This window comes from Podarcis raffonei, chromosome 2 (assembly GCF_027172205.1).
Source record: "Podarcis raffonei isolate rPodRaf1 chromosome 2, rPodRaf1.pri, whole genome shotgun sequence".
Classification (NCBI taxonomy): Eukaryota; Metazoa; Chordata; class Lepidosauria; order Squamata; family Lacertidae; genus Podarcis; species Podarcis raffonei.
Window position 1 is genome coordinate 38,597,028 of NC_070603.1, and position 16,706 is coordinate 38,613,733.

Consider the following 16,706-nt stretch of genomic DNA (forward strand, 5'->3'; position numbering starts at 1 on the left):
TTTCTCTCTATAATAATGCTTAAGCATTTATACAGCGTTTTCAAAATGCTTCACGTAAATATTTTCAGGAATCCTTAAAAAAAACAACTCTGTGTGATGCAGTCCACTAATATTATGTATTGCAAATGGTGAGCTGAGTGTGTGTAGCCTGCATAAAATCACCTAGTGAGTCCTCAGCAGAGGCAAGATCAGAATCAGACTTCCTGATAAGTACTCAGCCATCAAACGACATCATTGTCTATACTGACTTATGAGGATTCCTGAGAAAAGTGAAGCTGAGTCCTGCAGCAAGATATTGCAGTGTATCCCCACTACTATCTGACTAGGTTGCCCCAGCCACTCTGGGCAGCTTCCAGCACATACAAAAACATAATAAAACATTAAACATTAAAAACTTCCCTATACACGGCTGCCTTCAGATGTCTTCTAAAGGTTGTATATTTACTGATCTCCCTGACTTCTGATGGGAGGGCGCTCCACAGGGATTGCTGACCTGCTCTCAGCTATGCTACAGAACCACCACTCTATGAACAAACAGTGATACTACAAATTCCAGCCCACCCAGCATCAGGTGACGCAAGGAACCAAGAGGCTCCCATCTGGCCCTAACAAAGCAGCAGACTCTGGCTGAGATCCTCTGACTGAGCAACTCATCACTCAGAAATAGACTAAACTGCTTTTCTAGCTGCACTGTCACTTGCTCAGCCACCTTTGGAAATATTCTCTGGCCTTCCTGACCTGATTGCACGTGTGGCAGTTCATCTGCGTGCCTACATTAAATCACTCTGCACTGGATAAGCTAGTAGAAGAGTTTCATTCAAAATAGGTAGAGAAGTTGCTCTACATTAAAGAGCTCAGGATGCAGAAAGGATACCTCTTCCTAATGCCTATTACTGGGATGACATTAGATTCAGCAGATCAAAGGAAAGAAGAATATACTGCCTTTTAATAGACTTAAGCCCAGCAAGGCTCTGTACCTGGTTATCTGGCAAGCTGTCTCTTTACTGGAAAAAAGATAAGCAAAAATGCTGCTTCTGACTGTCCTAAATTTCCATCAGTGAGAAATTTAGAAGCAAATAGCCAGTGCAGTAGACCCACATATTTGCACATGCGCAGCTTGCTATACCTGCTGTACAGGTACCCTGACGTGATGACCTTCAGAAAAGTGCAAGGCTCATCTTATTGAGCTGGTTTATGCTGGTACTACTTGGCTTGCATATTTTTTCGGAGCAAGACAGAAAGACTTCCTGAAGATATTTTCGGCCAGCATACCTGGTGGGAATAACAGGACCCAGCAGGAAATATGGCCAGCTTCCAAGCTGCACATGAGTTATTATATTAATACGGTTTCCATCTGTCACCAAAATGCCACTTTCCTATTTCTTAGGTCTACCAGCCAAGGAAAATGGAAGTTCATTCAGAAGGAAAGCTATTTTTACCCAAGCAAATCAGTTTTTTAAAGTCTCAGGCATTTTATTTCAATAAGTGTTGCAGCTCATTTTGAAATCTTGCTCGGTGACGACAGCTTCTGTGCGCACTGTCTATCTCTGAAAAATCAATCCAGCCATTCAGGTAGACAATAAGCCTCTTTTGCTGCTGTTCCCTTGAGCTATCATTCTGCAGACCAATCCACCGGCTGTATTGTATTGAGAACTCCTTTTTAGAATTTATCCTGCGCTCTATGCAATACTTCTCATTATATCTATAATGAAATGGCACTCCTTAATGCAAACCATTTTCATTTGATATGATGAAAATGTATTTTAATATCAACCCATGATTCTGATGTTATGATTTTTCCAGCTACTCAAAGTATAAACCTTTTATTGCATCAGATATACTAAAATGTAGCTTCTGATAATGTAAAAAAAAACACCAAACCATGCGCTGCAAGCAAAGGGTGGTATTCAACAACATTTCGAGTAGTCTCATTGAAATTAAGGTATCTAATAGCATTGTGTTCATTTATTTCAATGGATCTACTCTGAATAAAACTTAGCTGAGTAACGCCCTAAATAATTACACTGAATTCATTAAAGTGGTTGGTTTTAAACCAAAAGCATCCCTCCTCCTTACTACATGAAGCAGCACAGTACTATAACCAGTCCAAGCGTTACCCACCTTGAGCATAACACAAGAGAGAAGTCAAACTATATTTCATCACCACAAGCAGCTGCTGTTTTAACAGAGTTTAAAATACACATTCACTAGTTCGGAATTCACTACTTTGCTGCCAGAAAATGCCTGGAATGCTCAGCAGTGCTGCTTCTTAATGAGCCCTCAACAAGGTGTTATTTTTGTGAGTTTATTTTTTTAAGTCCTTCATAGCTTAACACAAGTAAGTCATGATGAAGAGTGTGTTTAGCATAAACCTTAAGGTATGCAAGACACTGGGAGAAAAGTGTTGCCATTGGGAAAAGAAGATTCAGCAGAGAAAGCCTGCAGGTTTTCTCTGGCAGACAAACATTTTCTCTGCTACAGAGTCTAGATCCAGCATAGGCAAACTCGACCCTCCAGATGTTTTGGGACTACAACTCTCATCATCCCTAGCTAACAGGACCAGTGGGTCAGGGATGACGGGAGTTGTAGTCCCAAAACGTCTGGAGGGCTGAGTTTGCCTATGCCTGGTCTAGATTCAATAATGGTAGTTTTGCTTCTGTTAAATATCACACCACCACCACAAAATACACAAGTCCCATGAAACACAAAGGCAGAGGTCCAAGCTGGATAACTAGAATGAGCAGAGACAGTGGCTGTCTACAGTAAGCAGGGAGGGCTGGTGAAGATAGGTTTCTGGCTTCCTGCTAACCACAGTAATTTAACTGGGAACTAGTCTAGGAAACCTCTGCTCTGTCATCCGCCCTCACACCCCTCCCCCAGAGTAAAACTGCCACTCTCCCACCTCAGTATGAAAGACCATGAATAGTGCTGACCCTCACTCCTGATTTTTTCTTCTAAATTCTTAAATCCATTGGACAAATCCACAATAAATTTAACATTGCTAGCTTTTTTTTTTTAATGGCACCCTGTAGATGTCAGAGTGGTTGAATGGTCTCGGTCTTTTGTCAATGAACAGAGCCAATATGGTAGGGTAGAGAAGTACAGATACCGTTGTACAATGCAGAAGGCATTGCTGACATTTAGTGAGCTGACATTTAGAATAAAGCATCCTATTTTGGTCACATATGCCTGAGAAGGATTAATTCAAGGTCATGCATGTAGAATGAAGAACTAGACTGTTGAAAGGAGTAGAACAATTTTTCTTGTGAGCAGAGCTCTTAAGAAAGTTGGAGCATTTCAACTTGTTTTAGAAGTGGTAGCACAAATGAGGGAGGCAAGATAAAGGCAGCTATGGGTAAAATATGACAATATATTAACATGATATTGGTTAGGAAATAGAAGAAAGTGCCTAAATCTTAGAGATGTCCAATGAAACAATAGTAGGTGGTAAAGAACCTTACTAGAACCTTACTAGGCTGGTCGAACAAGTATATGAAGAATACTGTACAACTGCTTTGCTGAACACTTAATTATGGCCAAAATAGCTTTCCTCTTCTCTGCATGAAATCTTGGGTTTCCTCTTCGCCACCCCTTCCTCTAGCCTAGGGCAACCAGAGACATGATGTTAGGCAATGTGGAGATCAATCCATTAAAGTTTCCTTGTGGTAACTTGAAGAATGGGTTGTGCTCACACAAGACCTGAGTGGTTGTCACAGGGGGGGATGGGAGTTTTTAAAATATACCCCTGCCCCAAGGTTGTATGGACAGCAACTTCGGTGGTATTTTGCCTTCCTCTGCAGCTTGCTCTTTCATTCATTTGCAGCGCACCTGCTCCCTGCTTGTGGCACGGTGTGATCTGGATTGCATAGGTTAATGGGAGCTTAACCTTTGATTTAATAAAGGCTGAGCTACCAATTTCTTTGAAATGCAGCCAATGCCATATGCCTCTTTCTCCTACACTATTGAAGGGTATGTTTGACTGTTAAGGAGTCTTCTTAGCCATGTAACAAGCAATATATCTCATCAGCAGTTCAAGTATCATGCTGTGTTTAGACACACCTCTTCTAAGAGACACATTACAAATTGTTCTCATCCACACAACTAAAGTTGTACAGTGGTACCTCTGGTTACGAACTTAATTCATTCCGAAGGTCCGTCCTTAACCTGAAACAGTTCTTTACCTGCACTTTAGCTAATGGGGCCTTCTGCTGCTGCTGTGCTAACGGCACACAATTTCTGTTCTCATCCTGAGGTAAAGTTCTTAACCCAACGTACTACTTCTGGGTTAGCGGAGTCTGTAACCCAAAGTGTTTGTAACCTGAGGTGTTTGTAACCCGAGGAGCCACTGTTTTTGATATCAGTTTGGAAGACAATAAATACCCTTAATAGGGTTTTTTTTCCTTACCGATATAAATGAAAATCTTCTTCTGTAAAGGTATCATGGACTTTATCACTGAAGTATCTGTGGGGGAAGACAATTCAAAGACGGAAATAAATAATACAAAGTGCAAGTTAAATCCCTGCAGCAGCTGGTGCTTAACTTTTCTTTGCAAATTAATTTACTCAAACCAACTTTATCCCAAGCAGTTATTAAAGATTAGTAAACAAGAAGCACTCTGATGACTTAAAGGATGCTATGGTGATAGGAAAACTATTAATTCTGCAGGAAAACTGATCACCACTTGAGGGCACAAATTATTTTGCTTTCTGCATTACATTACAAATCTAAACTGTGGTGGGAGAAACTCTTACATCCAGCATCTACTGAGACAGCAAATATTTATATCTCTCCTACAGGCCCAGCTTAACACCACTTGCTAACAACACTTAGTATCACAGCTTTTTGCAAAGGCCAGCAAACTGCGGAAGAATCCATTAATTAACCTGCAGCATCGGAGCTTTTTCTCTTCCCCCACCCAAATGTCTATTCCATCCTGAAGAACCTAAGAGCACTAAAATCACCTGTATCCAAGGCACTGAATGCCAAGGTGCAACTCTACATTACCTGTACATGTTAACAAAATGCTTCCCCAAAGAAAGAGCTCCAGAGTGCAAGTCCAGAATTGAAGCCTGGGAGGGGGGGAAATCCAAACAAGAAGAAACAAATCAGCAAAAGGAAGACTATTAAAAGGAGACTAAGTCTCTGTTCTGTGCAATCTCAGATGGTGGGTTGTATCCAACGCTCCACACAAACTGCTTGGCTGATACAACAGGACTTCTGTTTCCTCCTCCCCCCCCCCCCCGTTTACTCCCAAAATCTGCTCCAGGGGACAGGAGATACAGCACTCTTGGTGTAAAGTCGTGCTAGTTTATATATATATATGAGTCAGAAATCAAGGCACAATAGACTCATCTAGTGTTAACTTTCCCTCTTCAGCTATATCTTCCCCTAGAATTCAGTGGTGTATATTCACGTTTCAGGACCTGGCATGCAAATATTCGAATATTATCCATAACATGTTTTTCCTGCATTGATTCCTATATAGTTCTAAAGCAATTCAATTTACCACTAAGGCTGGGAGAGGAGGGAAAGATGAATCTCTTATGCTCATGCATGACCAAGAACTTATTTTCAAGGTTCTTCTTTTGACCTGCAGAAAAACTGCTGGCCTTTTTAAACCGCAGTCATTACAAAAGGCTATACACTTCACACTATCCTGTGACTTGGCCAGTCCCACATTTCCACTGTTTTAGCAGCTAAAGAAGTGACCTTTCTGCTTTCTGAAGCAGCACAGGTTTGGAGCACTGCAGGGGAAAGAAAATTATTAAGGCAATTATACTGAAAAGGTAGTTAACGGGACTTTCAGGAGCTTGTTTTTTAAAAAAACAAACAGCAGCAAAACCACACAGACAGAAAGAAAACTCTGCAATAATGTAGGCCTAAAGGGTAAATGCTTAAGATTTAAATGTGCTGGGAAATGAGAGATTCAACTTCAGAATAGGGGAACTAATTAAATGTCAGGTGCTGAATGGACCACAATAACAAGAGACTGTATAGTGGTACCTCGGGTTAAAAACTTAATTTGTTGTGGAGGTCCGTTCTTAACCTGAAACTGTTCTTAACCTGAAGCACCACTTTAGCTAATGGGGCCTCCCGCTGCACTGCAGCCACACTATTTCTGTTCTCATCCTGATGCAAAGTTCTTAACCTGAGGTACTATTTCTGGGTTAGCAGAGTCTGTAACCTGAAGCGTCTGTAATCTGAAGCGTATGCAACCCGAGGTACCACTGTATTTGCTAAATGGCTGTGCTGAAAAGAAATAAACAGCAGTTGCTTTTGCACCAAAAAATAAAAAATCTCACAGCAGATATTTTTGGGTCCATGTTCTATTCCTTGGTAATGTGGACCAAAGGATGACAAATTCACAAAAGCCTCAATTTTCGAATCAGGATTTGTGAACTGTCACAACTGCTTAGAGTTCTTGACGCTAAAGTTTTTTAATAAAAAATATGTCCAGTGAGGCTACCAGCTACCCAAACTGGACCTTCGTAGATGGAATGAAATTCAGCATCACAAAACAGGAATGTGCATCCTTGACCCTTGTAATTGGTAGGCTCTAGATCAGGGATGGGGACCACAATACCCATAATTCCTGACAATTGGCCATGTTGGCTGGGATGGATGAGAGTTGGAATCTAGCAACAACTGGGGGTAGGGGGCATTTCTGTTTTGGATTATTCTGGTCAAACACTAGGGCATTGGTCTTCTGCTCTGCCTGGTCAAGGGAGCAGTACTTAGTACCTTCTGCTTGTTATGATTTACCCTGCAACTTCTACTTTAATGACCTCAAGTATCTTTAACTGGAGATAGCTTTAGACCTAGATTTGGGTAAAGATGCTCCCAGATGGCCTTGGCAACAGGACAGAATATTGGGCAAGCCACAGCTATTCACTTGGGAAGAAAGCCCTTGGATGGAGAGAGAGAAACCCTCCACCCCTGGATTTCATCATCACGAGATTATTATTCAGATGCAACAGTAAGCTATGGTTTAGCATTATGTGCATAGTTGAATTCCAGTTTTAGGACAAAGTATGGTTTGCAAACCAGTTTCTGAAACTGAGATGCAATGGCATCGCTCTTCATTCAGAAAGGATACCTCTTGACGCCACTGTCACAAGCCCACCCAGCCCTGCACTTTAGGCAAAGGTCTGCAGGGGGAGTGATAGCATGAGAAAGTAATGCTATGACTGTGCTGTACTTTCGAGAATGAGGAGCGGGGGGAAAGTCACCCTAGACTGCTGCAGGTGAACTTTCCCCTTTCCAGCACCAACTACCACTAACTGTCCATTGGAAGGACTCCCAAGAAAGTGGGACAGGCAGCTGAAGACATCAGGACCTGTTCCAGCCATCTATTGTGAGCTGCCCTGCAGGAAGGTTCCTGTTGACTTGCTACATGTTGATATTGCTTATTGTGTTCATATTTAAATGCACATTGAAGTTACTTGTCAGTATCAGTATCCTGAAAGGTGGGATCTAAGCCATTGTAATAAATAAATGTTTGCCTTCTGACTTTCGAGCCTGTCGGTTACAGTTACTGTCAACTTTTTTCCTCTGAAACCTAATGGCTTAATCCTAACTTTTTTCTTTAAAGTTGAGATTGTTGAGATTATTTCCTTGGCTCTGTTCACTGCACATTACAAGCCACAAACCCTACACCTATTCTCTATAGCCCATTGGTTTCCCAAAGGCAACACATGACTCACTACTAGGGCTTGGAAAATTGCAGCCATGACCATTTTTATCCCATTGTCTCTTGAAATCACCCCAGCAGATTAACTGTGCGACCGCTGTTCATTTCTTTGAGGCGGAAAATCTACATAAAGAAAGATTGTGAAACTGTCTCTGAAAATCAGTTGCCTCTCTATTATGGTGGAAGGAACCTACCTGTGTTGAATGAACCCCCAAATTTAAGCCTATGATAATCTCCCATGGCGGCCCAATGTTGCAGCAAGAGGAGATTTTGAAACAGACTGAAGAATGCATAGCCTTGACAAATTGCTTGCCATCAGATTTAGTCAAGGCACATTTGCATCTGAATCAAGTGCAGAGAATCAAGGACCGTTATCTTGTTTTGACTCCTACCCTTTGCTCGCTGCAATGAAGTCCTTAGTGAATTATTCAGAATGGAGATGTACAATAACAAGAAAACAGAGAACAAAAGCCTCATTCATTTGATTTCTTGAAGTGCTATTAGGAGGAGTCGCATCCTCCATCATCATCCTGATCAAAATATACAGGTGCCATTTAGGTAGTTGTTAAGGTTAATTTTGAAAGGCACAGGCGAGACAGCCAGTTGCGAATAAACTAATTCCATTAAGGTGAAACTCTTAGACTCTGCAGAAACAAAGTACAAGTGACTCATAGCAGAGGGAACATGAGCAGCAGGAAACAATACAAATGTCAGAAACCATATTCACTCAGTCCTTACACCTCTCATAAGTAGGATCATGCTGGATAGCATCAAGATGGAAAGAACACAATTGGAAGAGCTGGAAAAGGTAATAGAAGACAAACCCTGTATTGAATGGCTTCACATGTGTCCCAAGTTCTCAAGTCCAGGAGGTGGGAAGACAGCCAGCTCTGGACAGGGTTGCACTCCAATGGAATGAGCAGCTCTGTAGCTTGGGGATAACCCTGCATCCAACACTGTCACTGAAGGCACAGGTGGCGACGGTGGCTACGACTGTCTGTTTCCAGCTCTGCCAGGTTTGCCAGCTGCGGCCCCTTTTGGGTAGAGATGACTTGGCCAGAGTACTCCATGCTCTGATAACTCCCAGATTGAAGTATTACAATGCACTTTACATGGGACTGCCCTTGAAGATGACTCAGAAACTTCAAGTGGTCCAAACTATAACAGTCAGATTACTGGTTGGAGTTCCATTTTAAACCCCCATTTTAAAACAGCTTCACTGGTAGCAGGTTTGTAGCAATGCCATTCACTTTCTTCTCATGTTCCAAAAGTATACTCGCTGTTAGCAAAGTCAGTAAGATAATGTGGAAGGAGTCCAGAGAGAAAAGTTCTGATAACACTTTACTGAGGAAACTGAGCAAAACAGTGTATATTTTGAACAGAAATACGCAGAGGCTTTGTCTCTTAGTTCAGGGTTTGTACAAAGCAGGGAGACCTTCAACCAAACATGCAGAAGAACAACTCCCATAGAACTACACAGCCAATCAGAGCACATGCTACCTCAGGAAAGTTCATGCCATTCTGACTGGTTGCTAAGTAATACCACCACAAGCCCCTTGAGCCATTGACTGGCACTAATAACACCACCCTTAAATAGCATGCAGAACGATTTCTGCTGTTGCACTTCCAACACTCACAAGAGTCAACTGAATTGAAATAAGCTCCCCTCCGGTTAGCCCCAATTAGAAACTCCATATCTTCCCAATTTTGGCTCTACCATCATGGAAGGGGGCACTTTAGAAAGAAACTTTTCTATGGATCCTTGGTGCGCAATTATTTTACCAGCTGTACTTACTCAGAAGGTAAATGGAATATTAGCTCCTTATATTACAAAAAGTAAAGCAACATAAAAGGATAGAAGCTGCATTCAAAGGCTAAATGCAATTACGGGCATTTATTATTTCAAACCCGGTCTGATGCGTTTGGGGGCTAAATTTTGGAAAGTCATTTTCATTGCACCTTTGCAAACCATAAATCAAAACTTCAGTTCTTCAACAGACTAGCATTTTAAATATACTTTTGATTTCTCTGCATCTGGCAAATGGTCCCAAGACATCAACACGATTTACGTCACGAACAGTCCATGGCCAATTGCAGAGACACCTGTCAATCGAGCTGATTGGATTGCACTCAAAGCAATTACATTCCATATTGAACAACAGAGCCGCTTCAGCTCTCAGTAGGCTACAGAATGCAATGAAATACAGGAATAGTAAAAAGAACGTCCTTCTATCGAACAGTCTTTTACTGTGAAAGACTGCTGCCTGTCTCTGTGGGCAGAATAGAAAGGTAGCTCACTTTGTATTGGTGGGCTGCAGGAGTGCCAACTTGGCCCTGCAGCCGTGGGTGTCCGGGGCTGTGGGTGCCATGCAGCATGCATCGACCTGGCACCGAATTTTGTGGGTGCCCGGCCTCTTCATGGGGAATTTTGTGGGTGCTCGGGCACCCAGGGCCCAGGGAGTTGGCACCCATGGAGGCTGCAAGAGTGTTTGAAAGAGTGTTCACTGGGACACACAGCACTGAGAGGCCCTGGGGTATTGGTTGGGTATTGTAATGGTTCTAGGGGTTGCTCGTGCGTAAATCTATGCCACACCTGGCTAGGTTACCTGGGTGAACCCTTTCTGTCCGGACAGCCACTCACCCGTGGCTGTCTCAATCGCTGGCAGAATCCGTCAGTGGGCGTTTCTTGAACTTCTTCCAGCAAAGAAGCTCTTTGACGCCTAGTCGCCACCTACTCTCCCTGCGCGGAAGCCTTCTGCGCAGGGAGGGTGTGGGCAGCAGAGGACCCGTGCTCTCCCCGCTGGTCTCTGGTGAGGAGTCATGGAGCCACCTCACCGATTCCCCCATCTGCCCCTTTCTCCACTGGTGCTATGCTGAATTCCTTCCCCAGAAGATGGGCTGCTTCTCTCCCTCCCGGGACGTTCTCCGGAACCCCTCTGGAGCCCTCCCTCTCCCTCGGGCTCCGATGGCAGTTCCCTGACAGGTATGCTGCAGCTGAAGAAACACTGAAGCTGGAGCATTTACCTTTAAGGTTATTGAGACCTTGGTCTCAAACCCTTTTACTTGAAAGTGCCATAGAAAGCAAGGGTGCTTTCTCCCAAGCAAATGTATTTAGGATTAAGGGATGACACAACTGAGATGGCATATAGTCTGTAACACAACTTTTAAAAGCTTAGATACAAAAATATTCTCTTTTTTTGAAGTATACCACCTTCACTTATTTGACAATTAACTATGCAAAGTCTGGTGATGCTTCACATTCTACTGAAGGATGGTCACATTGATCTTCCATCCCATACTCCTTCTACATTAGGCATCTTTCCTCAAACTCTTTTTTTTTTCCTCTGGAGGATGCAGATTTTTCCTCTGATTGCTCAGGCATCTTCCACCATCCCTCTCCAAAAGGTCAAGAGAGATAGATTAGACTGAGTGGCAGTGTCTTGCCAATGACCACCAGTTGATGGTTATGGCCAAGCTGGGATTCAGGCCCATGGGAGAAATTCACCATTGTTCTAAGGCGAATGTTCCACCAGCACAAGATTTTCAGCTTGTCAGATGGAACAATCCCTCCTCTCCTACCTGTGCTCCACAGCACTGTTTTGGGGGTTCGTCCTCCCCCTTCCAGGCAATTTCAGGGGGGCATGAGGGGGGAACCACTTTGCGCAAGTGGAAGTCCATGTGCAGGTTTCTGTGTATGGGATTAGGTGAATCCCTCCCCATGTTTCCCTAGAAGTCCAACATCCAATCCCATTTGGAAGCACAAAATGGGAGGCCTCGTTGGCATAAAGGGGGGGGGGATAAGGAAAACACAGGATCAGAAACTACATGAGGATACTTTCTCTTGTGAACAAGTGGGAAATGTTCTTTTTTGCTCTGTGTGCTTCCTTTTCCCTGACCCAAGCTGCTGCCCAACTCATTCACCACACACCATGGTACAAATGCCTGCCCCTCACTCTCAAAGCACCATGTATTAGTTCCTCCTCTTCAAGCTCAGCCTTGCCAAAAACAATCTTAATTTGCTGTTAGGAGCAATCAGCATTGGAGCACTTGAAGGGAAGTCTAGAATAACTATAGACAAGCAAAATATATATTTTGCCACACGAGGATGAGGGCAGAGTCCTACATTTCTTCCCCATTCCTGACACTCCTCCCCAAAACCCATTTTAAAAAAAAAATCTAAAGAATCTTGCCTGGATACCAGAAGAATGTAAAAGGTAACAGGACACTGCTCACCCCTCCGTCTGATCCTCCAAGGGAGAGTCCCTTCTCTGCTATTCTGTGGACGACACAACAATTTCAAATCAGAACTGCAGCACAGCCTTTTACCGTTTAATGCAACTTGTCAAACCAGACCTGTCACAGTTGACACAGGAGGAACAGAAAGGTCAACTTACACTGGCATAACAGTGGGCAAATCAAAATTCTTCACACATAGAACCCAGCTAGGGGGGAAAAAACAGAGGCAGAGCATTTCCTAGCAGAAAAAGTAGTCATATTGCAAAGCAGAGGTGGCTGACCTGTAGTCAGTGAGCTAAATCTGGTTCCCTCAGATCTGTAATTTTTAAAAATGCTACATCCACTTTGACACTTTCTGGTGGGTTGACCATTCCTCAGTGCAGCCCTGTGCCCTTAAAAGGTTAGCTGCCTCAGTGCCAAGGCATCCCCAGACAATACAAAGCCCAGATTTATCCCAATCATTTCCAGGCAATGGGAAGAAGCGAAAGCAAATGCTATTTTTCTTAGTCCAGAAGTCTGGGAATTTTTGCTAATGACAAATGACCAAAGTTAAGACCATTTACTCCAGTTGCAATGAAATACTGCTCTGTCAGGATGCAAAACCCTGCATGCAGAATGAAAGAGTTTAATGACTCAGTTGAGGTGAAAGAAGATTCCCCACCTTACTGCAAAAACTGCTGCAAAGTGGGAACACAGTGAATTAAAGTAACCCCACTTCTTCCTATTGCTAACTGCAGAATATTTACACAATGCCCTGGTTCAGATGCACATTTCCCAGCTTTCTGAACCATAGTTGGGCAGCCAGGAACAAGCACTTTTACAGTCCGTTCCCCCCACCCCACCCGCCTCCACAGGATGCCAGTCCCAGTTAGCTTAAACTTCTGGTCCCCACTGTGTTTAAAATTAGGCGCTGTGATTTAATGTCAGTTTACTAACCAGAATCTTAAAATTGCAGTTTACACATAGCTTAACATCCTGGTAAGTAAACTAACACTTAAGGAATTTCAGGAATAGCAGGTAACAATAGCTTTAGCTAATCAAATCACTATGTCAAGGTTGGATGTGAGCAGAAGGGGTGAGAGAACATACTAAACGGCTATTCTTGGCCATGGCAAATACTTGGCCTAGAGTGAAGGCAAGCACAACACCATACAGAAGCTTTCTAGCCTGTGTATTTGCAGTAAACACTTGTAAAGCAAATGCATATTTTGGTGGAAAACAGGCTTCTAGAGACCTGGGTTCCAGGCTCTCAATTGCTTAGCATTTGGGAGTGGGATGCAAGATTCGGAGCCTTGGTTTAAAACTCTGAGTAGACTTAACCACTCGTAATGCTGCTGCCAACATACCACTTAACTGTAATTAAGGCAATTGGTAAGAATTCACAGTCCAAAGCAAGCGTTAATTCCATGGCCCACACATAAATTGCTTATCCATGATTAGGCTGCTGGGAGCCTTACATCTCCAAAATCCCAATTTGCAAATGTTCCATGGACTCCTTGATCAACTTGTTCTCTCACCCTCAGCCCCCAATTTATAAATGGGAACAATGACCCCTCTCACAATGGCATTGAATGCAAGCTCACAATAAAAGCATGAAACATCTTTCCTATTAAAAAGCTCTACAGAAGTGCTCACTAATAATTAAGAGATGCATGAACTGTAGGAAACTTGCCTCAGATTAACTGAGATATTACCCTCCCCCCCCCCGAAAAAAATGGGGGGAAACCTAGGTAACTCCAAACCAATGAAAGCCTTAAACAATTACCTTTCCCCACCTGTCCTTGCACCTCTCCTTGCAGCATATTTGCCACCTCACAACCTAATGGAGCAAAGCAAAGTACTGTATGTGGGTAAAAGGTAGAAAAAGGCTGCCGGTCAAAAACCAGGAGGGCAGGAAGGGAGCTGAAGTCCCTTTGTGTTGGGGACTAGACTCTTATGATCTCTGAATTGCAGGGGGTTGGACCAGATGTCTCTTTGGGTCCCTTCCAACTCTGCAATTTCCCACCCCCTAAATTTGATGCTGCAGCCTCCTCCTACTTCCAACCTCCAGTGGAAGCTATTTCACTGATTTCTATGGGGACTGCAAGGAAGCTCCCAGAGCAGATTCAGAAGGTGTGGGTGGCTCTGTATCCCCTTTCTAACCTTCCCCACAGAGCCAAATGGCAGAGGTGGGTGGCATTATCCTTCAGGTTGGATCAAGTTCCAAGTGGGATGGGAGTTTGCCCCTAAATTTAGTTTGAGCCTGACTCAGGCGACTTTCACCTACTGTATACCATCATCATAAACTTTATTGCACTAGCCAAAGGCCATGGCATCATTCACAAAGGAAACAAAAAAAAACCAACAACAATAACCATAAAAACCATAAAAACATCAGGCACTGCAAATACAATAAACCACGGTCACGTCTCCTAGAAATTATTTGTTGCATACGATAGAATAGCAGGGGGTTCTCAGATAGAATGTACCAGCTTAAATGTCCGAATCACCTTTGCAATTGACCGCTATTTTATCTAGTTCTTTTCTCCTGATCTTCTCAGCTGGCCACGCATATAGTGCTACTTTATAAGTCATCAGTATCACTCAGCAGCCATTTCACCCTTTCCACCCTATTCGAGTGTGTTCCATTCGTAAGCAGGAGTTTTATAAATCGGTCTCTTGGTTCTATATATAGCGGGCATTGCAACAAATAGTGGTACAGGTCCTCTACGCAAGGTGGCTCACACAGACAAAGTCTCTCCTTGTACTGTACTTTGCCGTACCGACCACCCACCACCGCCAAGGGCATCGATTGGAATCGTAATTCTGTAAAAGCGATTCTTAGTAAGGCAAGTGGGAGCTTTGTCAGATAACTAGCTCAGATGTGTTCCGTTTTGATAAGTGGAAACCATGGTGAACTTTTGGTAGAGGTTAAATCTCTTTCTGCATCGGACCTGAAGAGACAATCTCTTAAGTGCCTCTTATCCATCTTCATGATCACCTGAAGATCTTGTAACTGATATTGGGTCAAGAGGCGTTGGATGCACCTACTGTATACAGGCACCCCTAACCATTATCCTGCACAGAAGCAGTGTCCACACTGGCTGTGAACCACTGAAATATAATATGGCAGAGAAAAGAAAGGACCCTGCCGGGATATAAACACCCATCCTTTCTTCCCGTCTGAAAGGCACAAAAATAGCAACAATGGTGTCAACTTTCAAAAAGGAAAACAAAAGCATTATCCTAAAGCCTTTAAGATGATTTCTGAAAAGAAAATTTACCTACGGATTCTCTCAGCTTCCTCCCTGCTTATTATGGCATCTGTTATCCCTCTTCCACACTTCCGAGGAGTGCAGCCTAGAACAGACATACAAGGAGAGAGACAGAAAAGAAAGTTCAAACATCCATCACCTTCTTCATCTGCTTTTACATGTGCCATAACAACAACAACAACAACAACAACTTCTACTCTCTCGGGAAATTTACTAAGATTGTAGTGCAAAGCATGGGATCTGCTGTGGTTTGCAGAACATCAGTGATTTGAGCTACCAATGATAAACATGTTTCTAATCCTCATGGCTGGACAGTAAACCTTGAATCAAGCCACTGGAAATGACCCACAAACCTGAGCCACAATTATGGGACTTTTGCATTCTATAATTCTTCACATCACCATAACCCTGAATTCACGTTTCCTTATAACCAATGCATAGTTAATGATATGTTCTTTGTTTCTCTCCTTGCCTTCTTTCAACAAAGAACTTTACCAAAAAAAAAAAAACCGGAAGTGAACGTTACCTGATTGCAAATGCTGAATTTTTGGTTGATGAAAAAGTTTCAGTATGAAACTTCTGACACCCACCCATGTCATTACAGTTAATATATTCACTTAATTCGCCCAGTGGTTCTTATATGTCATGGAAAGCAATATTACTTCTTTTTTGAGTTGCTTTATTGTCTTCTGGCTGTTATACATAAGCAAGAGACTGTGGCATTCTAAGTCCACGGTTGGAGAAAGAATGGCCTTGCAGATGGTGTTGGATTCCAGCTCCCATCACCTTTGATCCTTAGCTATCCTGACTGGGGCAGATGGAAGTTGGTGTCCCGACAGCTTTTGGGGAGCAAAAGGCTCCCCATCTCTGTTCTCATCAGACATACTACAGGGAAGCCTGTACACTTTGAAATGATTAAGTTTCAAAAGCAAGCATGCAAATTCTTACATATATATATATTCCTTGCTTTCCATGAAACAAATCTATTATCTAATCCATCAAAAGAAATAGACTTGATACACTTGGGGGAATGTGCAGCTTGCTACAGATGTTTGCATACAGAATCTCTGGAAGAATTTTGGATTACTTAAGACCTCTAGCAGATTGGAGGTTCTTGCCCATAACAGAGTTTAAACTGACTTTGAAAATGATAAAGTCGGTTTGAAACCAATTTACTCATCTTTAATCATTCCCTCAATCCTGGAGAAAATAAAATGTATGAAACACCCAGAAATCCACAGTAGATCTCAACATGTACATAATATGTACATAAATACCCTGTCTGAAATATTCCAATCAACTGAACAATCAAGACAATCATCTTTAACATAACAAGTTTTCTTATTCTGTGCAAGTACTGCAAACAGCTCATATTAGTAATCTGTTCTGCCTACTTATTTTTACATCTTTGACATCTACAACACCATCTCAACATTTCAGACAGAAGCAGGGGAATAAACATTGATTAAACTTCAAATGAAGTAAGCAACAAATACTTGAGTTATGAGGTTGATATTTGGGAATA

General features: G+C 42.6%; 1 protein-coding gene across 1 annotated transcript in view; it reads right to left on the reverse strand.

The window, feature by feature from the left end:
• Positions 1–16,706, reverse strand: part of OGFOD3 (2-oxoglutarate and iron dependent oxygenase domain containing 3) — a 38,060-nt gene that overhangs the window by 14,836 nt on the left and 6,518 nt on the right. The window contains exons 3-6 of the mRNA XM_053376068.1: positions 15,191–15,266; positions 11,925–11,967; positions 5,006–5,070; positions 4,406–4,462 (exon numbers count right to left, since the gene is read on the reverse strand). Of these exons, the coding sequence (XP_053232043.1) occupies positions 4,406–4,462; positions 5,006–5,070; positions 11,925–11,967; positions 15,191–15,266 (241 nt within the window). The remainder of the gene's footprint in view (positions 1–4,405; positions 4,463–5,005; positions 5,071–11,924; positions 11,968–15,190; positions 15,267–16,706) is intronic.